The following is a 27,676-nucleotide window of genomic DNA, read 5'->3' on the forward strand; positions in this document are numbered from 1 at the left end:
AGAATGTTTTTGTGGAAGCGGTTCCTGCTGAGCAGCCACTCTGTCTCTCACTGAACAGATCAGCTCTTTGAAAAACGCGCTCTCTGCGGAACGTGTTTTTGCGGAGCGCACAGATCTCCAAATCCTCCAACAGTGCAAGATAAGCCATGGTACTTGTATTTTCTTTTCAGGTCGTCCTGCCACACCTGTCTTTTATAGCTATCACACCAATTATTCAAATGTCTGCTAAATTACTAATGGAGTATTTTTATTAATTAGAGGAAACGGGGAACATGTGTGAAGTTTGAGATCGCTGAACACTTTGACTCTTTTAATGGGTTCTATTTGTAGTTTCACTGTTCTACCACTAGGTTTTGTATGTACGCATGGTCATAGTTGTGCTTAAATTTACACACGTTCCTACGCACAAGTACAGGTTGATAAATTCCATACTTTGCGTGGGAATGTTCTTACGCACACATTACTCACATATCTGTGCGTACGCACGGTTGATAAATGAGGCCCCTGGACTGAGAGCCCAATGCCATCTGCTCAAGAAACCCACACCATCAACTTACAAGGACAAGACACCAGTTTTGGTGGACCCAGGAAGTCCACCATCCACATCTCTTTTGGATTGTGGCCTTCATGGTGTTTTTAAAGGACATTTCCAGCCTTCTCCCAAACAAAAGCCTTCAGGAGATGATGGCCCGGCTAGACCACCAAGGCACCACCTTGTGGAGCTGACCTTGGAGCAAGAGGCAGATTTCCTCTAAGAACAACTGGAATTGGAGACAAAATGTAGGTCCCTTTTGGATATCGAGACATAGGAAGACTGGTATAGCGTTTACCGCCACTTATATCTGGAGCCGACCTTTGGACCTCTGCATTTGAAGATTCCACTGCAGGGCAGGTAAAGCACTTTGAATTACCTTGTGTTGAATTGTGCTATACAAATAAACTTGCCTTGCCTTTGTGTCTTGGAGACATTTGAGCATTGCTGTCCAGAGCCGAAGGGCGCAGACTGAGCAAAAGGATCCTGAGCAACGTTGGAATTTCTGAGGCTCAATCAGACACTGAAGAGGAAGATAACCGAGATCTGCTACGAAAACAAGAATCTTACCTGGCTGGATGCCCTACCATTGGCACTGATGGAATGTCAATTAGGAATTCCACTAGTGACAAAACTAACTTGATTGGGACTGGATATGCAGATAGAAATACCTGGTCAACAGAGTAATAACATCAGCTTTGTCTAAGGGTCAGCAGGGTCCCCCTCCCTATCAACTGCCTTTCTCAGATGCTGATGGGATAAGAAACGGTGCAGGAATTGAGGAAGGATGAGAAGAGGAGACCTGTTCAATCTGCGACCATAGCATATCCTTTAAGATTGGTTTTCACACCTATTACTGAGAGGTGCCCATCACCCCTCCTTCTCTCCTCTTCTTCTCTTCTATTTTAATTTATTAATTATAAGTATCTCATAACCATAATTTTTGTGCATCGATCTTGTAGTTTGTTGTGCTGGCCTGCCCCCCCCCCCCCCCCCCTTTTCTCTTTTGTGTATGTCTGCAGGCCAGAGCATCAGGAGCTGTATGCTGACCTGCAGTCCCCCCCTCTGATCATCCCACTGCTTGCTTCCACCTGTCTATGTGGATGTCTGCTGACATCCTGACCCCATTGAATTGAATTGAATAGATATACATTGACAGATAAAGAGTAATATTTTCTTTTATTTAAAATTTTGAACATACATTTTCTGGTAGCAGGTGAATTAAAAAGCCAAATCTCTCTTCTATCATCTAAACATTGCTTAAAATCATCTGTTAACGAGTATTTGCAGTTATGAGGAACACACTTTATTGTTTTCCAGCTGTTGTTGAAATCTCACTCAGGCTGGTCCTCCAGTGTTTCCAGGAACTTCTGGATTTCTTCCGACCTCCAGAAACCACGTCGCTTGCTGATCTTCCTCAGCACACTGATGCTGTTCTGCCTGGAGGAGGACTCCAGAGGGACCTCTGCTGTCTTCATGTGGTAATCGATGGACTTATTCGGCTCCTGCTGGACGAAGTGTAAGTAAAAGGCGTAGCTGTTGTAGACCAGTTGCTTGTCTGCAGGTCCCAGGTCCCATTTCATCAGATGCTGGTAAATCTTATCTGCTCTCTCTTGATCCCCGCTTTTTTCACATATTTCTGCAAGGTCAATCCTCTTCCTGATGAAACGGCGATTGGGGTAAAGTTTAATCACCTGCTCATGCAGGCTGATGGCTCGTTCCATCATGCTTCTAGATGGGTTTGGACGTCTGTCCCATAGGACAAGGATTCTCCATTTGTAGCAGAGTGCGGCGCACACCTTCAAGTATCGATTATCAGGATGATTCTTCAGGACCTTCTCTGCCAAATCGATTGCCTGGTCGATGTCGCCCAGCTGTCTGTACACATTGAGCAGGACATTGATGCCGCTGTAACTGCTGACAGGATTCAGTAAAATCTTTTCCTCCAACTCACGAGCTTCATCCTTGACTTTGTCTACTGTCTTGAGCAGCTCCATGGCAGCGAGGTACGTGTTATCTTTGATAACTGTCTTCAATTAAATTCAGACAAGACAGAAGCCCTTATAGTTGCTCCTGAAAATCATATCCCAAACATAAAACAATATATGGGGTCTTTAAGTGCCTGTGCTCAGCATAAGCTAAGAAACTTAGGTGTCATCTTGGACCAATCTCTGTCACTCGACAATCATGTCAGTCATCTGGTGAGTTCATGCTTTTTCCAATTAAGGAATATAGCTAAATTAAGATCCGTGGTTACCAAGGTTGAGATGGAGATGGTTGTTCATGCTTTTATTTCTTCTCGCTTAGATTATTGTAATTCTCTTTTTACCTGTTTAAATCAGACCTCCTTAAATCGTCTCCAAATTGTCCAGAATGCAGCAGCCCGGCTTCTAACTAGTAGTAGTAAGAGAACACACATCACTCCAATTTTATCCTCTCTTCACTGGCTTCCCATTAAATTTCGCATCCATTTTAAAATACTGGTGCTAACTTTCAGAGCTTTGCATGGCCAAACACCACAATACATCACTGACCTCCTCCTACCTTATGCGCCAAATCGGGCTCTTAGATCAGCACACCAATCGTTACTGTCTGTCCCTCAAACCCATTATAAATCCAGAGGTGACCGTGCTTTTCAATCTGTTGCGCCTAAACTATGGAATGCTCTCCCTTCACAACTGCGTTTTTTAGAATCATGTGAAGGCTTCATGAAGCAGCTGAAAACGTTTTTATTCAGACAGGCTTTTGGTTAACCGTTTATTTATTGTGTCTCTGCGTTGCTGCTATGTTTTTAATGTGCGTTGCGACTATGTTTTTAACATGCCAGCCCAGTGCTGTTTTCTGTACCTTGTTAATTTTATCTAGGTTTTTATATATATGTATACTATTGGTATCTTTTCTTTTTAATCTCTTTTAATTTGTGTGCCTTCTTTTAATGTAAAGCACTTTGTGATTTTATATCTGTGAAAGGTGCTATATAAATAAACTTTACTTACTTACTTACTTACTTATCTGGATCCAGCTCCCTGGCCCCTCTCACCTCCTCCCAGATGTCCTGATCCAGGTCTTTGTTGCTGTGCTTGTGAGCGCTCACCCTCCCAATCACACGGCTGGTCCTCCAGTGCACCATGTCCGGCTGCATCTCCACTGCCCTCTGGAAGTAATTTGCAGCCTGCTGCTGTCCGTCAAACTTCATCAGGGTCCAGGCCTTCTCTGCACAGATCTCTGGGTGGAGCTCGTCCTGGGATGGAGACGGGTGTTCCCTCAGCAGAGCGTCAACCTTTGACAGGTAATCCTGACTCTGTTCGTCGTCTCCCAGAAGGTGGTGCAGCCAGGCCAGATTCCCAAAGTTCACCACCAAACAGGGACCTTCATCCGTGTTCTTCAGCTGTTGGAAGGTCCCGGTGGCCCTGGTGAGGAAACGCTGGGCCTTTTCTTCATCACCGAGCTGATACCAGATGAAACCCTGCAGGTTGTAAATATGACCCAGCCAGAGATTTCCCTCTTCAGTGCCGATGTCTTCCAGCATGTCCCTGCTACAGAACAGTTTGGAACGGCTGGAATCCAGGTCCCAGGTGAAGTGGCACTCCAGGTCCTTCAGTCTGGACTCCAACGTGGACGGGTCCTGAGCAGCACTGAAGGGTAGATGTTTAAAAATGTTAAACACCAGGCAGAGTCACACAATCTGTTCAGAAACCTTGAGAGAAAAATTGAGGAACGAGCCTCAAAGACAGAAAAGGCAGGGCGAAGGAAGGAAGGAAGGATGGCGGAAACAGTGAAGCAAGGAGGGATGAATGAACGGGTGGGTGCTGACCAGGGCACCATCAGTGCTGTGTACAGATTTACAGTGGTGAATTACTGTATTACTGTCATGATGACAACAGAAAGCCACATCCAGGATCAACACTGTTCATACACCACAGTGTCATGGTTTGTTTAGGTTCCTGTTTTATTGTGAAACCTGTGTCTTTGGCCGTTTCCGAATTCGCATACTGTACTACAAGTATACACTGATTCGGCCAAAATTTAGTAAGTAGTATGCTGTATGTGAACAGAAGGAAATCTGCAGTGTGCGAAAAATACCCGGATGTTTTACTGATTTGGAAAAAAATCCGCAGCATGCATCAGACCAGTCTAGCTCGCCTACTATATCCCAGAATGCAATGCGGCCTCGGCCGGGCAGCGCTTTTTTCTTTTTTTTCTCAAAGCTTTATTGAGAAAACAGCTGCAACCGGACAGTGATGTGATGTGATGGCAGAAAAGACTAGTTGCACCGTGGAGAGGGAGAAGGAGGAATATAAATGTAAGTAACTTTAATATATAACCTTTTTAATTCAATTTAGTGTAAGGACAACGATTAAAAATTGTGACAAAGCTACATTGACTATTTGTAATGAATGTAGAACTTGGCATATTTGTCCTAATAACGTTAATACAAAGCGATAACGTAACGTTAAGTATGTTAAGTTTCTGTTAGTTATCTTAGCGTGCTTGCTAGGTAAATAAAAGTGATTTAAGTGTTATGACAACGTTATATATCGGCAGTTCGTTGTATTTTCATGAAATAACTACTTTTCATTGCTGTGTTTTGACAGAGAATTTGTCTGGGAGCTGAAATAAATAAGAAGATGCAGAGAGAGCGACTCGACAGAGAGAAGAACTTTGTTAATAATAAAATAAAATGAAATTCAATAGACTGATATGTTCATTTTAATACATTTATTAAAATCCCTTTCCATCCCTTATGTCATTTCATCAATGAATGCGGTTTTACTGCTATTTCAACATTTAAGTGTTGAGACACTTTGAAATACTTTCAACCACTTTGAGATATTTTCAAACACTTTGCTGGATTTTTTAAACACTTTGCCGGATTTTAAGACAGAATGGCCGGTTTTCAGTGCAGCCCCTCCAGAGCTTCCAGCGTGCCTCCAGCCACATGTGTCCGCTCCCCAGGCCTCGTTCTCGGCTCCGGGGGTCCCGGTGTGACCCCCCCCCCCCCCCCCCCCCGCTCCGCTCCTCCCATCCTCCATTCCTCCTGACTGACTGGCAACCGCGGCCTGAAATCGGAGGGCCCCCCACGCTCCCGGCTTCAATGCCGGCTCGCGGTGGGGCGGTTCCTCCGGAGCCCGCTGGTTGAACCCAGCCGCGGCTCCAGCGACCCCCAACCACCCAGAACGGTGCGTCGGTGAATGGGGGGTCCGGTCGGTCCGCGGTTCCCTGGTCTCGCTTCCCCAACGCCCTCGCCAGAAAAATAACTTATTTGACAATTTTCACCTGTTTCAAATAAATTTTCACTTGAAATAAGTAGGAAAAATCTGCCAGTGAGACAAGATTCATCTTCTCATTACAAGCAAAGAAATCTTGTTCCACTGGCAGATTTTCTACTTATTTTAAGTGAAAATCTATTTGAAACAGGTGAAAATTGTTGTTTTTTCCAGTGATGAGTCTTGTTTTAAGTGTAATGAGATTTTTTTACTAAAATAAGACATTTTAACTAGAAATAAGATAAATATTCTTGTTAAGATTTTGAGTTTTTGCAGTGATCCATTTTACTTATCCTGTGAAGGACAGAGTCATATTGATAAGTTCAGAAAACTGTTTTTTTTTGTTGTGTTTTGATGTATTTGATGTAAGCCCAGTGGATATTTAAAGCTTACAGAAGGCTGCATTTAACTGCTGCTATGTCATTCCTGCAGTATTTCTGCAGGTGTTTTGGTCAGTGGTATTATTAGTGCCACGGCTGCAGCAAGAGGCACTCCCCCTCCAAAGCTATGCAATAGCAAGGAGGAGGAATGCTCCCATTAATGTTATCCTGCGGGTTTATTATTATTCCTCATTTTCCGGACAGATTTCGGTTCGCTACTCCTCCTACAGCTTTGAGAAAACGCGAAAAGTAAAAACGTAGAAACGTGCGCCTTAAGCGGGAATCGTGTGCTATGACTTTTATTAGCGATTGGCGTGCACGTTTTTGCGCAACGTGCACAAACGTGCGCTTTTAGCGCCATCCGGAATGCATTGGGAGAACTATGGGGCCTCACCACTCGAATTTAACTACAGTCCTGTGGATTTTCAGAGCGATGGCACAAATAGTTTTTGCACGAAGTGCAAAAACATTTCCAAATTTCCAAACTAATGGGGAACTCATTTCCCCATGTATTTCTATGGCGCCATTCAAAGCGGGTGGGAAAATGTCGAGAAAAAAGACAAAATTCACCTTTTTTCGGAGTCACGTATCTTTCTCATACTTGCACGTAGAACTGTCATTCAAACTTCAAAACGGAGGAAAACTTCTCTTCTCTCTCCAAACCTGAAACAGTTTTTTCCTTAAATGTACACTTTTCAAGATATGAGCGCTCAAGCGAGGACTGGAAATCACTTTTTTGTCAAATCTAGAGTGAAGTTCTAATTGTTTAGAGTGAGCGAAACATTCAAAAAATGACCATAATTTTTATTTGTAACTCAAGCTCACGGCCGAACCGTAAAAACTGGACAAATAATTTCTGGTCAAAATGTAGACATAGGTGTTAGGATTCATATAATGTGACTTTGACAGGCGGGGTATGCACAAAATTTAAACCGGGGGGCTAACAGCTACGCAAATTCCTTCATCTGTCTCCATTGACTGCAATGTAAAAAAAAGTTTTCTTCAAAAAAATCTCACTTTGTTTTCAAACTGCCGTTACTAACACATTATAAGGAATATCTTAATAAAAATAAGATTGACAGAATCTGCCGGGTTCTCTGTCTCTCACAATGTTTTCATTTTTCTGCTAAGAGCTACGGTTTGATCACAAAGTGGAGTGATTTGAGGCTTGTCACAATGCACAAATCTGGGGTTTTCTCACAGCCAACCCAGAACCTTACTCATGTCGAGGTTCTTGTTGCCGGGGCAACCAGAGCTCAGCTGCTGAGTCATTCAGCCAGAACTGGTCACATGACTCAATCAGAACAGACTTCATATACTTGGAACCTGGAAAATGGAGAAATCTGAACCCTGATCTTTTGACCTTAGCTGATCCCCAGTCCTGCTGGGAACAGGTTCATGGTATATATATTTATATGTATATATATATTAATTATTATATATAAATATTTTATATATATTAAATACTCCCCCCTTATACACACACACACACACACACCGCAGACACACACACACACACACACACACACACACACACACCGTTAGCAGTCCCGTTAGCGGTTCTGTTAGCAGTTCTGTTAGCGGTCCCGTTAGCGGTTCTGTTAGCGGTCCCATTAGCGGTTCTGTTAGCGATACTGTTAGCGGTCCCGTTAGCTGTTCCGTTAGCGGTTCTGTTAGCGGTTCTGTTAGCGATACTGTTAGCGGCCCCGTTAGCGGTCCCGTTAGCTGTTCCATTAGCGGTTCTGTTAGCGGTTCTGTTAGCGGTCCCATTAGTGGTCCCGTTAGCGGTCCCGTTAGCGGTTCCGTTAGCGGTCCCGTTAGCGGTTCCGTTAGCGGTTCCGTTAGCGGTCCCATTAGCGGTCCCGTTAGCGGTCCCGTTAGCGGTCCCGTTAGCGGTTCAGTTAGCGATCCTGTTAGCGATCCCATTAGCGGTCCCGTTAGCGGTTCCATTAGCGGTTCTGTTAGCGGTTCTGTTAGCGGTCCCGTTAGCGGTCCCATTAGCGGTCCCGTTAGCGGTCCCATTAGCGGTTTTGTTAGCGGTCCCATTAGCAGTTTCTGTTAGCGATCCCGTTAGCGGTCCCGTTAGCAGTTCCGTTAGCGGTTCTGTTAGCGGTCCCGTTAGCGGTTCCGTTATCGGTCCCGTTAGCGGTCCCGTTAGCGGTTCAGTTAGCGATCCTGTTAGCGGTCCCATTAGCGGTCCCGTTAGCGGTCCCATTAGCGGTTTTGTTAGCGGTCCCATTAGCAGTTTCTGTTAGCGATCCCGTTAGCGGTCCCGTTAGCAGTTCCGTTAGCGGTTCTGTTAGCGGTCCCGTTAGCGGTTCTGTTAGCGGTCCCGTTAGCGGTTCTGTTAGCAGTTCATTTAGCCTATTACCTATTTTCTGCAATAACTTTTGAATGGTTTGACATAGAGAGTCATGGGTGGTGTCATTGGACTTAGTTTTGAGTCCTTCACCTTTATTGCTTTCAAAATGCAATAATGTACACAAATGTGCAGCAGCCCGCCGTGGCACTCTCGAAATTTCTGCGAGGAAATTGTCTAGTTTGTAATATATTATATTATTTGTAATCAGCACAAAATATATATCCATCTAGTAAAAACATGAAGCTTCACTTTATATTCATTAAACTAACGTGACAGATACAACTGTTAGATTTAATCTATTAAACCAACATTTATCTTCCTAAACGGTTTATTTCAGCCAGCGGTGATGCTCCACAGGGCTGCAGGTTTCTCCCCGGGATGACGCCGTAGTTTGACCCAGCGATCGCGTCTGTTCTCCGGCCGTGAGCTGCTGATGCGGCCGGACCGGCGGCTCTTTTGATCCCCGGAACATCGGATCAAATTTCTTAACAGGCGTCATTTGGATAAACTGAGCCCAGGGTGGGGATCTTAACGGTTACTTTTACGCCTGAAGAGATGTAAACGTAATAAAGTGGCATATTAACAGCGCTACAGCTGGAATTACAACAGCTTCTAGTCTGCTTTTAAATCTCATCTTTCGCTGACGTTTTGGTGCGAAATGCATTCTGGGATACACTGTAGCACACTGCTGTGTGAACGGTCTGCTGGAGCAGCGTACTGAATCCTTCATTTAGTCGGCAGTATACAGTGCATACTTTGCAGTATGTAGCATATAGTGCGGTAGTGTCCGAATTCGGAAACGGCCATTGTGTTTCAGTTTGGTCTTTACTTCCCTGGTTCCCATCTGCCCTGATTGTCTGCACCTGTGTCTGGTCAACCCTTCTGTGTATATCTGGTCTTGTCTTTCCCTGTTCCCAGCTGCTCTGTACTGTTTCCTTCCTCCGTGAGTCCTGTCAAGGTTTTTTGATTTTTGCTCTTGTGTTTTGTTAACCCTGTTCAGCAGCGCTTTTGGTTTGTTTTGGGAGTAATAAATCACCATCTTTTGGAACTCCATGGAGTTCATCCAAGATTGTCATATCCACTTGTTCAAAAATGGAAGCTTCATTAAATGCACAAATTTTGGGTCAGATTGGACAAAGCACATGCAAATTAGAACAACTTTTAGATTCATGGTGAGACATTGAACTTTGACGCCCACTCACAGGTGGCTCTACAACCGTTCCTGAATATTCCACTGTAGATGTGTTCAGAGTCATACTACAATCATACACATCAGTTTAGGACCAGATCAGGCCTGGAAATGACCAAAATACATGAAAATAACATATTCTACTCAAAATGTGACACTTCCTGTATGAGTAAGAGCATGGGTCCAAGAGACTGTTTTCTAGGTCTTAAGGCTGGGACTCACCAACCCGACGGCTGACCATCGGCAGAAAGGCAGTTGGACTGAAAGGCAGTCGGACTTAAAGTCGGCTCTCGTCGCCCCGAGGCGGTCAAAAAAATACTCCTGAACACACCAACCCGACGTCGGTTGGAGCGTACGTTCTGCGCGTAGGTGAGGCGTAATATGTCCCTATGACCGTCGCTAATCTGTGACGTCGCCCAGAAAGAAAAGGAAAGAACCGGAATGACGGATCGCTCTAGTCTAGAGTTCTGAACACTGTCATCAGTCAGTGTTTTTACTTCTGATAGAATGATGGTATGTGATTAGTAATTTATCAGCTGACGTTTGCTGAACAATGCGAAGCATGACTCACCTGTCAAATTATACAGGTGAGAAAAAAAATCATAAAACTGAAGCCCGGATATCTCTAAGACCATAGACTGTACTGTATGTCAATGTGGTACCCCTTAATAAATCTGAGTAATAGCAATAAGGGACTTGACAACCTTTTTTTAGTTTTATTTAGGGTCAGGGTCATGTCAATGTTTTACCCCTTGGGCCATGTTTTTCACATTTCCACCCCTTCCTACATCCGAGTGATAGCAGTAAGGCTGTGCCAATTTACATTGCCACCCTTAAAAAACATTATAGATACATAGAGTCCTTGCACCCTCGTGCTTGGTCCCTAATAAGCAATATAGTGAAAGAGAAGAGACACAAGAAAGAGGATGGGGAGTAAATAAATGAGACAAAAAGGGAATAAATCCTGAGGAAGGACCTGAAGGATGATAAAAGGGTTGAAAGGTAGAGAACGGAGAAAATCCAGATACTCACCTCATGATCTGAATGTTTTCCTCAAATCAGAAGTCTCTTGTAAGGTTTGATTTGTTGTCCCCCCTGGAATCACAGCTGGAAACTCTCCTCTCCGCGCGCTCACACACGCTTTTAAAGGTGCGCACCGTAGTGTCAGCCCATGTCCACTCCCAGTTCACAGGAATGAAAACTTAAATCCTGAGTAAGTCAGAGCTAAGTTTCACTTTTACCAAGCATTTATGAATAACCTGCTACAATTGCTGGAATTTCTGGTTTGGTTTCTGGCTGTCAGCTAACTATGGCTGAATGTCATTGTTAGCCTAGCTGAATAGTGTAACTAATGTAACTACTGTTTCTAGTGGAACTACTGTGACTAGTTTAATGTAACTATTGTAACTAGTGTAACTTGCTTAACTAGTGTAACTAATGTTTTATTCATTCAGTGGGTAATTTATTGATAGTCCCTCATTAGCATGTTTTTATGTAAAGGTTTGGGCAAGGCCACAAGGTTAAAGTGATACTTAGCTCTGAGTTGTTGATGTGGATTACCGCAGTGAAGTTAATTTTAGGTTGGATATTCAATGGATGTTCACTACGGAGCCGACGCTCTCTCTGAGGGACTATCAATAAATTACCCACTGAATGAATAAAACACTAGTTACATTAGTTAAGCAAGTTACACAATTTCCATTAGTTACAGTAGTTTCGCTAGTAACAGTAATTAGACTAGTTACATTAGTTACAGTAGTTACATTAGTTATAGTAGTTACATTAGTTACACAAGTTATGCTAGTTAAGTAGGTTACACTGGTTACAAAAGTTACATTAGATATGCTTGTTACAGTAGTTACATTAGTTACACTAGTTATGCTAGGCTAACAATGACAATCAGCCATAGTTAGCTGACAGCCAGAAACCAAACCAGAAATTCCAGAAATTGTAGCAGGGTATTATGTAAATGTTTGGTAAAAGTGAAACTAAGCTCGGACTTGTTAATCAGGTTTTAAGTTTTCATTCCTGTGAACTGGAAGTGGAGTTGGGCTGACACTACGGTGCGCACCTTTAAAAGCGTGTGTGAGCGCGCGGAGAGGAGTTTCCAGCTGTGATCCCAGAGGGGACAACGAATCAAACCTTACAAGAGACTTCTGATTTGCGGAAAACATTCAGATCATGAGGTGAGTATCCGGATTTTCTCCATTCTCTACCTTTCAACCCTTTCATCATCTGTCAGGTCCTCAGGATTTCTTCCCTTCTTGTATCATTTATTTACTACCCATCCTGTTTGTTGTGTCTCTTCTCTTTTACTATATTGCTCATTAGGGCCCAAGTATGAGGGTCTGAGGACCCTATTGTATCTGTAATGTTTAGTAAGGTGTGCCAATATAAATTGGCATTACTGCTATCGCTCGGATGTAGGAAAGGGTGGGAATGTAAAAAACATGGCCCTAGGGGTAAAACATTAAACAGGACCCTAGAGTCATGTAAAACATGACCCTGACCCTAAATAAACCTAAAAAAACCCTTGCTTATAATTAACTTTGCTGTTTCTTTTATCTCAGACAAGGTTTTTAGGTTATTGTTTACCTGACATGTTTCGGTGGAAAACTGCTGCTGTTATCAGAGTTTCACATAGGGCGTGACTCATGCTTTGCATTGTTCAGTGAACATCAGCTGATAAATGACGAATCACACACCATCATTTAATTTATTTGTGTTCTCTATATTTGCATTATTCAAATACTCTTTTTTTCTTCTTCAGCTCTTCCCTTCTTCCTCGTCTCCTTCTTGTCTCAGCCATTAAGTTCAAAATGATCCGATATTTTAAAATTTCCCCTAACTCCTGTATCAGAGTTTTCCTGCACGTTTACAGGCTGGACACATGAACATCCTTCACACCCTTTTACCTGTCCAGGTGGCAAGTATGGCAAGCCAAAAGGGACACAAAACTGAATATTATTTAATGAAACAGAGTTTAAAACACCAAATGATGATGAAACGCCATAAAAACCTTGTTTTACACAACTAAAACACATGTAAAAAACAGTTCTGAAAAATATTAAAGCATGGTTATTTCTGAGCTGACATGAAGAATAGGAGCAGACCAACTAACCCATCGAGAGGACCCGCCCCTTAACCACAGGTGGCTGCTGAGTATCAGTTCCACAGGGACCAGGAGATAGATCTGAACTCGTGTCTCCATCCATCCATTTTCTTCCCCTCATTCCGTGAATGGGTCACAGGGGTAGTAGTCTTAGTATATTTGCCCAGACTTCCCTCACCCCAGACAGTTCCCCCAGCTCTTCCGAGGGGAGTCCGAGACATTCCCAGGCCAGCCGAGAGACATAGGGCCAAATATAGCTAATAGCGCAAATAGCGCTGTGAATTGCGCCGCATTTGCGCCCGCAATTTGCCCCCGCAATTTGCCCCGCTTTAAGGTCCTATTCACAAAAGATTTTGCTCTAATGATATACCGGCGCAAACACGCCCATAAAGTTTTGGAGCTGAGTGCAATTTGCCCTTGTCTGAGTAAGTGAGCGGAGCTGTTTCTAGTGTTATCCATATTTCAGCACACAGATTGGTCCATAATGAAAACTGCAGAAATAAAAAATAAAGCGAGTGAAAATAAAACGCCGTGAGGCGCAAGGGCGCAATTTCCCCCCCGTTTTTTTTTTACAGTTTAAAGAACTAACGGTAGGCTTAGCCTGTAAATCCTGGAGCCCCGTTCCCTCTCCTCTCTCCTCCCTCAGTGCCGTTCAAGGCTGATTTATGGTTCCGCGTTAAATCGGCGCAGAGCATACGGCGTAGGTTACGCGGCCCGCGCATCGTACAGTGCGCGTCGCCGCATCTTTCAGGCCCTTTTTGTGCGCAAGCAAGCTTTATAGATGAGGTCCCAGATCAGGATCTGACGGTAATTCATGTAACTGTGTTTTGCTACACACATCTACAGGTCAGCTGTTAAACACACACTTTCTAGATTTATATGTTTATATGGTGGAATTGTTTGTAATAAAGCAGCCCCTACTGTATGGATGAATCCTGAGCTCCGTCCTGTTATTTTTATTTTTAAATCCGAGATAAGTCCACAACCCCACTTGATCTGACTGTGTACAGTCATATCTGACTGTAGATTTCTCCCTTAATATCATTCAGTATCACACAGGCTTGAATGATATTGAAGAGAGAGAGAAACAGAGACAGAGCGGGAGTGAGGAGTGAGTTTGCGCGCAGTTAATACAAGCTTCGAAAAGACGGTATTTGCTCCACTATTTTTGCGTGTGGCAAATAGCGCTGGCCTTTGGGAATTAGACGGTTTTTGCAATGCATAGAAAGGGGGCAATTTTGCGCCGAATGTATGAATATTACCTAATTTACATGCATGCAAATGGCACAGGCACACAATGCCACTATTTGCTTGGCAGCGCAGTTTGTGGTGCAATTCGCCCTTTGCGGGTGCTTTGTGAATTAGACGCTCTCTTTTTGTGTCATTTGCACCGGTTTAGCGGCCGCAAAAGCTGCGCAATCCTTTTGTGGATTTGGCCCATAGTCTCTCCAGCGTGTCCTGGGTCTTCCCCGGGGTCTCCTCCCAGTGGGACATGCCTGGAACAGCTCCCTAGGGAGGCATCCAGGAGGATCCGATACAGATGCCCAAGCCACCTCAGATGACTCCTTTCAATGTGAAAGAGCAGCGGCTCAACTCAGAGCTCCTCCTGAGTGACTGATCTCCTCACCCTATCTGTAAGGGAGCGTCCAGCAACTCTGTGGAGGAAACTCATCTCGGCCGCTTGTATCCGCAATCTTTTCCTTTCGGTTATTACCCAAAGTTCATGACTGTTGGGAACGTCTGGCTGAGCCCTCTGTCAGGGAAGTCTTCAACTATCATCTTTGAGAGAACTTCTCACAGATTCCGAGGGAGGCTGGGGACATTGAGTCCAAGTGGACTCTGCCTCCATTGTCGACGCGGCAGCTCAAAGTTGTGGACGCAAAGTCTCTGGTCTCTGTCGAGGCAGCAACCCCTGAATCCGGTGGTGGACACCAGAAGTAAGGGATGCTGTCAGGCTGAAGAAGGAGTCTTACCAGGCAATATTGGCCTGTGAGACTCCTAACGCAATAGATGGGTACTGACAGGCCAAGCAAGTGTCACAAGGGTGGTTCAAGTCCCCAATTAAATACTTTCGAGGGTGAGCAGCGCTTAGTAACCCACAACAAAAAGCAGGAGTGCAGCAACAGACATTTATTGCTCCAAGACGGTTATAAAATCAGGGGTGGGGGAGTCACTAAAAATAGAACTGTTTCTAAAATGGCCAATCCATAAAAGGTTAAAAAGGTTAAAGATGAACAGTCTCAGTCATTCTGGGCTCACTGTCCTCCAGTGCCCTCTCAGTGCCCCCTCCCTGTTGGCCCACGCCAACAGGGATCCCCGGTCCGAGTCCGCCGGGGGCTCCCCAACCACCTGGGCCCCCATGGGCCTCTGTACGTCAGTCTATCCTCCTCAGCTCTGCCCATCCACAGTCCATCCACTCTTGTTCATCAACTCTCGTTTCAACTCTGCAGCTCCCTTGAATATCAAGGGGGGAAGGGAACCCTCCCCTGGTCCACCATTGGTCTGGGGGGGCCAGCCTGCAGTGGTTTATTGGCCACTGCAGCTGTCTGTTAGGATTCAGTTGCTGCTTGATTGTGTTCAGCTGTGTCTAATCAACTCAAACAAAAGGTAATTGCATGTCAACTCAAAACACAGAAAAGGTTACATTTCAAACAGTAACTAACAAAACAAAAACATGCAAATAAAATGGTTAACACAACAATTCCAAAACAACAAACAACAATTAGACACAGCCTGGCACTCAGCATGACACAAGCCGCAGCTCGGGTGTACCGGAGGCAAAAACTCGGGTCTGGGAGGAGTTTGGTGAGGCCATGGAAGAAGATTTCGGTCGGCCTTGAAGAAATTCTGGCAAACCGTCCAACGCTTCAGAAAGAGGAAACAGTACTGCCAACACCATTTACGGTGCAGTTGGGGGACTGTTGACCTCGACTGGGGACATTCTCGGACGGTGGAAGAAATCCAACTGACATGCCTTCCATTGAGGAAGCAAAGGGTGTGGACTCTGGGATGTACTCACCCATCACCCAAGCCAAGGTCACTGAAGTAGTTCGTAAACTCCTCAGTGGCAGGGCACCGGGGGCGGATGAGATCCACCCTGAGTACCTCAAGTCTCTGGATGTTGTAGGGCAGTCTTGGTTGGCACCAACAGGCAACATTGCATGAAGAAGGGGACAGTGCCCCTTTTTAAGAAGGGGTCCGGAGAATGTGTTCCAACTAAAAGGGGATCACATTTCTCAGTTTCCGGACCAGCTCTAGACCCTCTGCAAGGTGCTTGAGGGTTCATGGGATTTTGCCCAATCAGTCCACATGTGCTTTGTTGATCTGGAGAAGTTATTTGACCGTGTCCCTCGTGCAATTCTGTGTGGGGGCTGTTAAGGGCTGTTCGGTCTCTATATGATCGAAGCAGGGGTTTGGTTCGCATTGCCGGCAGTAAGTCAGACTTGTTCCCGGTGCATGTTAGACTTCGGCAGGGCTGCCTTTTGTCACCGGTTCTGTTCATAATTTTTATGTACAGGATTTCTAGGCGTAGCCAGGGCTGGAGGGGATCCGGTTTGGGAACCAGAGGATTTCATCTCTGCTTTTTGCTGATTATGTTGTCCTGTAGGCTTTATCAAACCGGGACTTTCAGCATGTCATGGGGTGGCTTGAAGCCGAGTGCGAAGCGGTGGGGATTAGAATCACATGTGAGGGAAAGATGGAGCGTGACTAATTAAAGTAAATTAATTTGATCTTCCCCTGTGGTGCATGAACAGTGTTGATCCTGGATATTGCCTGTTGTCATGACGACAGTGAGATTCCCTTTCTGTAAACCCCCACTTCCAAACATTCAGTCACCACTGTAAATCTGTACACAACACTGGTGGTGCCCTGGTCAGCACCCACCCATTCATTCTTCCCCCATTGATTCACTGTTTCCTCCATCCTTCCTTCCTTCGCCCCTGCCTTGCTTTTCTTTGGAGCCCCTTCCTCTATTTTCCACTTGAGGTTTCAGAACAGATTGTGTGACTCTGCCTGATATTTGACATTTTTAAATGTTTACCCTTCAGTGCTGCTCAGGATCCGCCCACGTTGGAGTCCAGACTGAACCTGGAGTGCCACTTCACCTGGGGCCTGGATTCCAGACGTTCCTGTCTGATCCGCAGCAGGTACATGCTGGAGGACATCGGCACCGAGGAGGGAAACCTCTGGCTGGGTCATATTTACAACCTGCAGGGTTTCATCTGGTATCAGCTCGGTGATAAAGAAGAGGCCCGGCGTTTCCTCAGCAAGGCCACCGAGGCCTTCCGACAGCTGAAGAATATGTATCAAGGTCCCTGGTTGGTAGTGAACTTTGGGAATCTGGCCTGGCTGCACCACCTTCTGGGAGAAGACAAACAGAGTCAGGATTACCTGTCAAAGGTTGACGCTCTGCTGAGGGAACACCCGTCTCCATCCCAGGACGAGCTCCACCCGGAGATCTGTGCAGAGAAGGCCTGGACCCTGACGATGTTTGACAAAGACAAGAAGCATGCTGCAGATTACTTCCAGAAGGCAGTGGAGATGCAGCCGGACACGGTGCACTGGAGGACCAGCCGTGTGATTGGAAGGGTGAACGCTCACAAGCACAGTGACAAGGACCTGGATCAGGACATCTGGAAGGAGATGAGGGAGGCCAGGGAGCGGGATCCAGATAACACGTACCTCGCTGCCCTGGAGCTGCTCATAAGAGCCAAGAGAGGAGACCAAGTCAAGGATGAAGCTCACAAGCTGGAGGAAAAGATTTTACTGAACCCTGTCAGCAGTTACAGTGGCATCAGTGTCCTGCTCAATGTGTACCGACAACTGAGCGACATCGACCAGGCCATCGATTTAGCAGAGAGGGTCCTGAGGAATCATCCCACTAATCGATACCCGAAGAGGTGCGCCGCACTCTGCTACAAATGGAGAATCCTTTCCTTCAGGGACAGTCGTCCAAACCCATCTAAAGGCATGATGGAACGAGCTATCAGTCTGCAGGAGCAGGTGATTGCTCTTTACCCCGATCGTTGTTCCCTCAGGAAGAGGATTGACCTCGCAAACATATGTGCAAAAACAAGCGGGGATCCGCCGAGAGCATATCAGATTTACCAGGAGCTGCTAACTCTGGACCTGGAACCTGCAGACATGCAGCTGGTCTACAACAGCTACGCCAAATACTTAAACTTCGAACGGCGGGAGCCGAACAAGTCCATCACCTACCACATGAAGACAGCAGAGATCCCTCTGAAGTCCTACTACAGGCAGAACAGCATCAGAGAGCTGAAGAGGATCCGCAAGCGAGGGAAGAACTGGAGGTGTGGAGAAATCCAGAAGTTCCTGGAAACACTGCAGGAGGACCAGCCTGAGTGAGCTTTCAACAACAGCTGGAAAACAATAAAGTATATTCCTCATAACTGCAAATACTCGTCAACAGAGGAGTTCAATTAATGTTCAGATTAGAGAAGAGAGATTTGTTTTTTTAAGTCACCTGCTACAAGAAAATGAAAATGAAATGAAATGAAAATGGGGGTATGTGTGTGGGTATGAGGGTGGGTGGATGTGTTTGTGAGTGTAGGTAGCTGTGTGTGGGTGTGTAGATGAGAATCCTCTTACACAGGATTGCTAGCATATATAGGTAGGATAGTTAGGCTATATGCTGGAATAATTGTAGCAGTAGAGATGTGTGTGCAGATAGGCCTAGGTAAGCAAAGCTAGCTCTTATTATGTGTGTAATTTTGTATGTTTTTAATGTTTGTATTGTGTATGTTTTTAATGTTTGTAGGGGCATGTCAAGTATGAGTACTTTTCTAACTCCTTTCTTTTAATTGTGATGTGAGCCCTGTTAGGGACGAGTGTTGCAAATAAGCATTCGCTATAAACGCTATGATACAGGCATCAGATAGCCATTTATGTCAGTCTATGTTTTCTGTATCTGTCCCTGTCCCTGTATCTGTCCAAATAAAAAAATGAAATCAAAATGAAGAAAATGCATATAGTGCATAAAAGTATGTTTCAGGAACTTAAAAATGTTTGAATAAAGTTTATAAACTCACAAGTAACAGCTCGTTTCTTTGATAACTCGATCGATTGATAGATATGTTGTGCCACTGCCCATGTGATTATGAAGTCATATGTGATTAGGAATTCATGTGTGATTATGGACTCATGGGGAATTATGAATTTATATGAACTCATATGAAAAGTGTGATTATGTGAACAGTCAGGCTTTGACCAGCTCAAGGCCCAGTTTTGGGCCTTCGACCGAAGCCACCCTAAAGTTTTACGACACCGTGGCCACACGGCTTGGAACAACGGAAAAACCCCATGGACACAGAGCTCAGCCAGGATTTGCATATGTGGCCCCTTGGTGATAAGGGACCACACTCTGATTGGACAAGGACCTCAAGCTGCAGGATGGCGCTTTGACTTCCTGGGAGCAGCTATAAAGGAGCAAGGCCCCCCCTCTCTTGACCTCTTCTCTCTTCTCTGCCTTTCCTCTCCCCTACAGGTCTGCTGTAGCACCAGGAGTGACCAGCCAAGGGCCGGCTTTCTCCTTTCGTGACCAAAGGAGCGTCCATTTTGCAGCGCTGCACGAGTGACCCACGAGGTTGCGAGCCCAGACAGCCGAACCGGGGACCCTGCATTGCCTCGATGTGAATGCTTTCAGACCGATCCGAAGCTGAAGGAAGCCAAGCTGCTGTGCCCAGTTGCTGTCCCCTCATCCGCCGCACGGATAACAGGAGGGAGTGAGAGCCGCCTATCAGGATCACCTGCTGAGCATAACCACCCAGCTGTTCCCCAAGGAACGCTGACCGGCCAGACCAAACCACTTTTTTTCTTCAACTACAAAGATCCACGTAAGAGGCTGTTTTGTTTCTGGGCAGAGAAAACTTTGTAACACACTTTAAAAGTTAGTTTACGTTGTGAGCTGGATGGCTGATCCCTTCACAACTGTGTTATAAGCTTATGTGTTTTTGTTTATCTTCTTATTTGTCTAATGCTGCATCCACACCACTGGATCGTGATGGCATGTTCCTCCACAACAGAAAACAAAGCCCTTCCCCATTTCCTAGTTGAATGACCAGAGCGCAGGTGTGAAGTTTAGTTTCACAGTGGTGCATTTCTGTGTGGGAAAGATCAGAAGGTCTTGGGTTTCTGGTAGCGAGAAATTATTTAAGATTGTCTGTTATTTTACTTTTCTTCTCTATTTCTCTTTGCCTCTCCTACTAATCCCCACACACACATACAGACGCTTATCTCGGTCATAGATTCCCGAGCCATCCTGAGCTACCGACACACACACACACACACACACACACACACACACACACACACACACACACACACACACACACACACACACACACACACACACACACACACACACACACACACACACACACACACACACACACACACACACGATCGGAAGATTTGCATTATATGATTTCTTGTCCCTGTTAATGTAGTGAGCTGTTGGAATTTATCTGAAGTGTTGTTTTACCATCTGCTTGACACTGGTGTAAATAAATTCTGATTGAAAGAAGTCGTCTTTGTTTATTATACGCACATTTGCCGCTAATGTTGGGTGCCGGAGCCTGTGTTCGGATTTCATCCTTCAATTGTATTCTGTAGAATAATTAATCTTGAGACTGATTCTGCTGTTAAAGTTATCATTTTCCTGGTTAGAGCCCCGTTGATTAAGTCATTTTGAATAATTCAATTTGATAAGTAATCTTCTTTATTAATTATTAATTGTTGAAGGACAATTATTATCAACTCTTGATAACTGAACAGCATTACATGTTGCACAACAGATAGTACATAAATGTTACTGCCGGGCCCAAATAATCACAACAGGTAATGTTGCATTGGAGCCAACTAAACATATAAAATAAAATAAAATATTACTCTATATCTGTCAGTATTTATCTCATGAAACACGCTGAAATTAGTTCTCTGCTTTTAGGCCATCATGAATTATGCTACACTAGTTGCATTAGTTACGCTAGTTACATGCGTAACCCTACACTGTCAAGGAGGTTGTGTTGAGGACCCAGATGCAGGAGAGCAGGAGGCAGGACTTCTCAAAACTGTGATTTATTAACAAAAAACAAAAACGCTGCTGAGCAGGATCCAAAAAACAGAACATGAATCAAAAAACTATGAAACCTGACAAGGAGAACATGGAGGGAGTAAACACTACGGACCAGCAGGGAGCAAGGGAAAGACAGGACTAGATATACACAAGGAATAACGAGACACAGGGGCAGACGATCGGGGCAGATGGGAAACAGGAAGGTCAAACCAGAACTAAAACACAAGGACACAGGCTTCAAAATAAAACAGGAAGGGTGAAACCCTGACACATCACAGCTGATGGCTCCCATCCTCTCTCCAGAGAGTTTGTGCTTCTGAACTCTGTAGGCGCTACAGAGTTCCTCTGGCAAGCAAAAATATTTATAAGTCTTTTGTCCCCAGAGCAGTCAACATTCTTAATTTGACAGAATGACCAACTGCATGACGGTGATGGTGTTGGTGGTGGTGGTGATGATGATGGTGATGATGATGATGATGATGATGATGATGATGATGATGATGATGATGATGATGATGATGATTATGAAACAGGTTTTTTAATGTTGGTATATTTCTTCTTAGTGCAGTTTTATCTTCTGTACGATGGGATCCTCACTGCTGTATTGCACCCCACATATCTTGTCTGTATTTATCTTGGTGAGCCAAAGATGAATTTCCACCCCGGTGGACAGTAAAGATTTATTATTATGATTTTTATTATCTGACTGGTATGTTTGATCTATATTTACAGGTTGTTATGTAAAGGTTTGGGCGTGTCAGGCTGGTTAAAGTGAAGCTTATCTCTAAATCATTGATGTGGATTACTGCAGTGAAGTTAGTTTTAGGTTGGATATCCGACGGTCAGCTCCTGGTGAACGTCAACCGGATATCCAACCTAAAACTAACTTCACCACAGTATCAGAATTTAAATTTTCATTCCTGGGAACTGGAAGTTAAGTGGGGCTGACGTGACGGTGCGCATCTTTAAAAGCGTGTGTGAAGAGTGTTGCTCGCAAAGGAGACTTTCCAGGTGCGATCCAGAGGTGACGGAGGAACGAAACGACAAATCAAACCTTATAAGAGACTTTTGATTTGCGGAAAACATTCAAATCATGAGGCGAGTATCTGGATTTTCTCCTTTATCTACCTCTCAACCCTTTTATCATCCTTCAGGTGCTTCCTCTGGATTATTTCACTTTTTGTCTCTTTTATTTACTCCCCATCCTCTTTTTCATCCCTCTTCTCTTTTAATATATTGCTTTTTAATTTGAGTGGTCTTAATATTTTGTTTGTTTTCCTTATTGTTCATTTCATCTTCACCTCTTCCCTCCCTCATCATCTCCTCGTTGTCTCTGCCAGTAAGTTAAAAATGAACCGATATATATTATATTTATCCTAAATGTTTCAAAAATATTTTGTTTCAAGTTTAATACTGGTTTTAAATTCTACATCTTTCTTTATTTCCTAGTTAAAAGTTCCTGTTTTACTGCTCGTTTACAGTCTGGACAGGTGATCCTCTTACCTGTCCATGGTGATGAAAAAAGAATTTGCATACAGCAAAAATAACTTTGCCATTTCCCACAAGACTCTGCTACCTGCGTCAGTTAACAGATTATTTGCATCCTTTTTTGCAGCGTTCACTGAGTTTGTGTAAAAACTGCTGCGGCTTGTTAGAACACCATAAAAACCATGTTATGCAACAAATGTAAACCATTTTTTTTTTTGTTACAGCAGGATTATTTCTGAGCTGGCAGTGAAGAATAAGAGCAGACCAACTGAACTGTCAATAGAACCCGCCCCTTAACGACAGATCAGCCAATGGCTGCTGAGTATCCGTTCCACAGGGACCAGAAGTTAGATCTGAACTTCTGTCTTTCCAAATTAAACTGATTAAAGTAAATTAATGTAATCTTCCCCTGTGATGCATGAACAGTGTTGATGTTGCCATCTGTCGTCATGGCGACGGCAAGATGCAGCTTCTGTAAACCCTCACCTCCAAACATCCAGTCACCACTGTAAATCTGTAACAACACTGGTGGTGTCCTGGTCAGCACCCACCCATTCATTCATCCTTCCTTCCTTTGCCCCTGCCTTTCTTCTCTTTTGAGCTCCCTCCTCCATTCTTCTCTTGAGGTTTCAGAACAGATTGTGTGACTCTGCCCGATGTTTGACATTTTTAAACGTCTACCCTTCAGTGCTGCTCAGGACCCGCCCACGTTGGAGTCCAGACTGAAGGACCTGGAGTGCCACTTCACCTGGGACCTGGATTCCAGCCGTTCCAAACTGATCCACAGCAGGTACATGCTGGAAGACATCGGCACCGAGGAGGGAAATCTCTGGCTGGGTCATATTTACAACCTGCAGGGTTTCATCTGGTATCAGCTCGGTGATAAAGAAAAGGCCCGGCGTTTCCTCAGAAAGGCCACCGAGGCCTTCCGACAGCTGAAGAACACGGATGAAGGTCCCTGGTTGGTAGTGAACTTTGGGAATCTGGCCTGGCTGCACCACCTTCTGGGAGAAGACGAACAGAGTCAGGATTACCTGTCAAAGGTTGACGCTCTGCTGAGGGAACACCCGTCTCCATCCCAGGACGAGCTCCACCCAGAGATCTGTGCAGAGAAGGCCTGGACCCTGATGAAGTTTGACAAAGACAAGCAGCAGCAGGCTGCAGATTACTTCCAGAGGGCAGTGGAGATGCAGCTGGACATGGTGCACTGGAGGACCAGCCGTGTGATTGGGAGGGTGATCGCTCACAAGCACGACACTGACATGGATCAGGACATCTGGAAGGAGATGAGGGAGGCCAGGGAGCTGGATCCAGATAACACGAACCTCGCTGCCCTGGAGCTGCTCATAAGAGCCAAGAGAGGAGACCAAGTCAAGGAGGAAGTTCGTGAGCTGGAGGAAAAGATTTTACTGAATCCTGTCAGCAGTTACAGCGGCATCAATCTCCTGCTTAAGGTGTACAGACAGCTGGGCGACAACGACCAGGCCATCGATTTGGCAGAGAGGGTCCTGAAGAATCATCCTGATAATCGATACCTGAAAGTGTGCGCCGCACACTGCTACAGATGGAGAATCTTTTCTTTCAGACACAATCGTCCAAACCCATCTAGAAGCATGGTGGAACGAGCCATCAGCCTGCATGAGCAGGCGATCGCTCTTTACCCCGATCGCTGTCCCCTCAGGAAGAAGCTCGACCTTGCAGACATATGTGCAAAAACAGGCAGGGATCCACCGAGAGCAGATCAGATTTACCAGGAGCTGCTAACTCTGGACCTGGAACCTGCAGACAAGCAGCAGCTTTACAACCGCTACGCCAATTACTTACACTTCAACCGGCGGGAGCCGAACAAGTCCATCACCTACCACATGAAGACAGCAGAGATCCCTCTTAAGTCCTACTTCCGTTGGAAAAGCATCAGAGAGCTGAAGAGGATCGGCGAGCGAGGCAACAACTGGAGGTGTGGAGAAATACGGAAGTTCCTGGAAACACTGCAGGAGGAGCAGCCTGAGTGAGATTTCAACAACAGCTGTTGTTTATTCCTCATAACTGCAAATACTCATCAACAGAGGAGTTCAATTAATGTTCAGATTAGAGAAGAGAGGTTTGTTTTTTTAATTCACCTGCTACCAGAAAATGCATATGGTGCATAAAAGTATGTTTCAGTGACTTAAAAATGTTTGAATAAAGTTTATAAACTCACAAGTAACAGCTTGTTTCTTTGATAACTCGATCGATTGATAGATATGTTGCACCACTGCCCATGTGATTATGAAATCATATGTGATTATGAATTCATGTGTGATTATGGGCTCATGGGGAATTATGAATTTATATGAACTCATATGAAATGTATGATTATGTGAACAGTCAGGCTTTGACCAGCTCAAGGCCCGGTTTTGGGCCTTCGACCGGAGCCACCATAAAGTTTTACGACACCGTGGCCACACGGCTTGGAACAACAGAAAAACCCCATGGACACAGGATTTGCATATGTGGCCCCTTGGTGATAAGGGACCACACTGTGATTGGACAAAACCCCAAGCTGCAGGAAGGAGCATGGACTTCCTGGGTGCAGCTATAAAAGAGCAAGGCTCCCCTCTCTCGACCTCTTCTCTCTTCTCTGCCTTTCCTCTCCCCTACAGGTCTGCTGTAGCACCAGGACCAGCCAAGGGCCGGCTTTCTCCTTTCGTGACCGAAGGAGCGTCCGTTTTGCAGCGCTGCACGAGTGACCCCGAGGTTCCGAGCTCAGAAAGCCGAACCGGGGACCCTGCATTGCCTCGACGTGAACGTCTTCGGACCGACCCGAAGCTGAAAGAAGCCAAGCTGCTTTGCCCAGCTGCTGTCCCCTCATCCAGCTACTGTCGCCTCATCCGCCGCACAGATAACAGGAGGGAGTGAGAGCCGCTTATCAGGATCCCCTGCTGAGCGTAACCACCCAGCTGTTCCCCAAGGAACGCTGACCGGCCAGACCAAACCACTTTTTTTCTTCAACTACAAAGATCCACGTAAGAGGCTGTTTTGTTTTTGGGCAGAGAAAACTTAGTAACACACTTTAAAAGTTAGTTTACGTTGTGAGCTGGATTGCTGATCCCTTCACAACTGTGTTATTAGCTTAAGTGTTTTTGTTTATCTTCTTATTTGTCTAATGCTGCATCCACACCGCTGGATCGTGATGACATGTTCCTCCACAACAGAAAACAAAGTCCTTCCCCATTTCCTAGTCGAATGACCAGAGCGCACGTGTGAAGTTTAGTTTCACAGTGGTGCATTTCTGTGTGGGAAAGATCAGAAGGTCTTGGGTTTCTGGTAGCGAGAAATTATTTAAGAGTGTCTGTTATTTTACTTTTCTTCTCTATTTCTCTTTTCCTCTCCTACTAATCCCCACACACACAGATCCAGACGCTTATCTCGGTCATAAATGTGGTCATATTTCCCGAGCCATCCTGAGCTACCGACACACACCCACACACACCCAGACACACACACACCCACACACACTTATGATCGGAAGATTTGCATTATATGATTTCTTGTCCCTGTTAATGTAGTGAGCCATCAGAATTTATCGGAAGTGTTGTTTTACCATCTGCTTGACACTGGTGTAAATAAATTCTGATTGAAAGAATTCGTCTTTGTGGTGAGGACCCAGATGCAGGAGAGCAGGAGGCAGGACTTCTCAAAAACTGTGATTTATTAACAAAAACGCTGCTGAGCAGGATCCAAAAAACAGAACATGAATCAAAAAACTATGAAAATCTGACAAGGAGAACATGGAGGGAGCAAACAGCACGGACCAGCAGGGAGCAAGGGAAAGACAGGACTAGATATACACAAAGGATAACGAGACACAGGGGCAGATGATCAGGGCAGATGGGAAACAGGAAGGTCAAACCAGAACTAAAACACAAGGACACGGGCTTCAAAATAAAACAGGAAGGGTGAAACCCTGACATATCACAGCTGATGGCTCCCATCCTCTCTACAGAGAGTTTGTGCTTCTGAACTCTGTAGGCGCTACAGAGTTCCTCAAAGTCTTTTGTTCCAAGAGCAGTCAACATTCTTAATTTGAACAATTTGACCAATTTGACCAACTGCATGACGGTGATGGTGTTGGTGGTGGTGGTGGTGATGATGATGATGATGATGATGATGATGATGATGATGATGATGATGATGATGATGATGATGATGATGATGGTGATTATGAAACAGGTTTTTTTAATGTTGGTATATTTCTTCTTAGTGCAGTTTTATCTTCTCTACGATGTGATCCTCACTGCTGTATTGCACCCCACATACAGTATCTTGCCTGTATTTATCTTGGTGAGCCAAAGATGAATTTCCACCCCGGTGGACAGTAAAGATTTATTATTATGATTATTATTATCTGACTGGTATTTATGTGTGATCTATATTTACAGGTTGTTACGTAAAGGTTTGGGCGTGTCAGGCTGGTTAAAGTGAAGCTTATCTCTAAATTGTTGATGTGGATTACTGCAGTAAAGTTAGTGTTAGGTTGGATATCCGACGGTCAGCTCCTGGTGAATGTCAGCCAGATATCCAACCTAAAACTAACTTCAACGCAGTATCAGAATTTAAGTTTTCATTCCTGGGAACTGGAAGTTAGGTGGGGCTGACGCGACAGTGCGCACCTTTAAAAGCGTGTGTGAAGTGTGTTGCGCGCAAAGGAGACTTTCCAGGTGTGATCCAGAGGTGACTGAGGAACGAAACGACAAATCAAACCTTACAAGAGACTTTTGATTCGCAGAAAACATTCAGATCATGAGGCGAGTATAAGGATTTTCTCCTTTATCTACCTCTCAACCCTTTTATCATCCTTCAGGTGCTTCCTCTGGATTATTTCACTTTTTGTCTCTTTTATTTACTCCCCATCCTCTTTTTCATCCCTCTTCTCTTTTAATATATTGCTTATTAATTTGAGTGGTCTCAATATTTTCGTTCTTTTTTCCTTATTGTTCATTTCATCTTCACCTCTTCCCTCCCTCATCATCTCCTCGTTGTCTCTGCCAGTAAGTTAAAAATGATCCGATATATATTATATTCATCCTAAATGTTTCAAAATGTTTTGTTTCGAGTTTAATACTGGTTTTAAATTCTACATCCTTCTTTATTTGACAGTTAAACGTTCCTGTTTTATTGCTCGTTTACAGTCTGGACACGTGATCCTCTTACCTGTCCAGCTGGACCCAAAGGTGGAGTATGGCAAGCCAAAAGGGACGGAAAAACG

General features: G+C 44.7%; 2 protein-coding genes and 1 pseudogene across 2 annotated transcripts; 2 read left to right on the top strand and 1 right to left on the bottom strand.

Moving 5' to 3' along the window:
- Positions 1 to 1,866: 1,866 nt before the first annotated feature.
- On the bottom strand, positions 1,867 to 10,767 carry LOC133458814 (interferon-induced protein with tetratricopeptide repeats 1-like; annotated as a pseudogene).
- A 1,088-nt stretch (positions 10,768 to 11,855) lies between these two features.
- LOC133457930 (interferon-induced protein with tetratricopeptide repeats 3-like) lies at positions 11,856 to 18,317 on the top strand. The gene is made up of 2 exons (XM_061737317.1): positions 11,856 to 11,916; positions 16,892 to 18,317. The coding sequence occupies exons 1-2, from the start codon at positions 11,912 to 11,914 to the stop codon at positions 18,210 to 18,212; spliced, it is 1,326 nt and encodes a 441-aa protein (XP_061593301.1). The 5' UTR covers positions 11,856 to 11,911; the 3' UTR covers positions 18,213 to 18,317.
- A 4,767-nt stretch (positions 18,318 to 23,084) lies between these two features.
- Positions 23,085 to 25,326, top strand: LOC133458815 (interferon-induced protein with tetratricopeptide repeats 5-like). Its single transcript, XM_061739016.1, has 2 exons — positions 23,085 to 24,436; positions 25,071 to 25,326. Exons 1-2 carry the CDS (start codon positions 23,085 to 23,087, stop codon positions 25,324 to 25,326), a joined length of 1,608 nt encoding a protein of 535 aa, XP_061595000.1.
- The last annotated feature ends 2,350 nt before the right edge of the window (positions 25,327 to 27,676 follow it).

The sequence above is a fragment of the Cololabis saira genome, chromosome 13 (genome assembly GCF_033807715.1).
Source record: "Cololabis saira isolate AMF1-May2022 chromosome 13, fColSai1.1, whole genome shotgun sequence".
Taxonomy (NCBI): domain Eukaryota; kingdom Metazoa; phylum Chordata; class Actinopteri; order Beloniformes; family Belonidae; genus Cololabis; species Cololabis saira.

Coding starts and splice junctions, on each gene's coding strand:
- LOC133458815 (XM_061739016.1), top strand. CDS start 23,085: ATGTTTGACATTTTTAAACGTCTACCCTTCAGTGCTGCTCAGGACCCG. Junction 24,437..25,070: donor CTGCAGGAGGAGCAGCCTGA/GTGAGATTTCAA, acceptor TCTCCCCTACAG/GTCTGCTGTAGCACCAGGAC.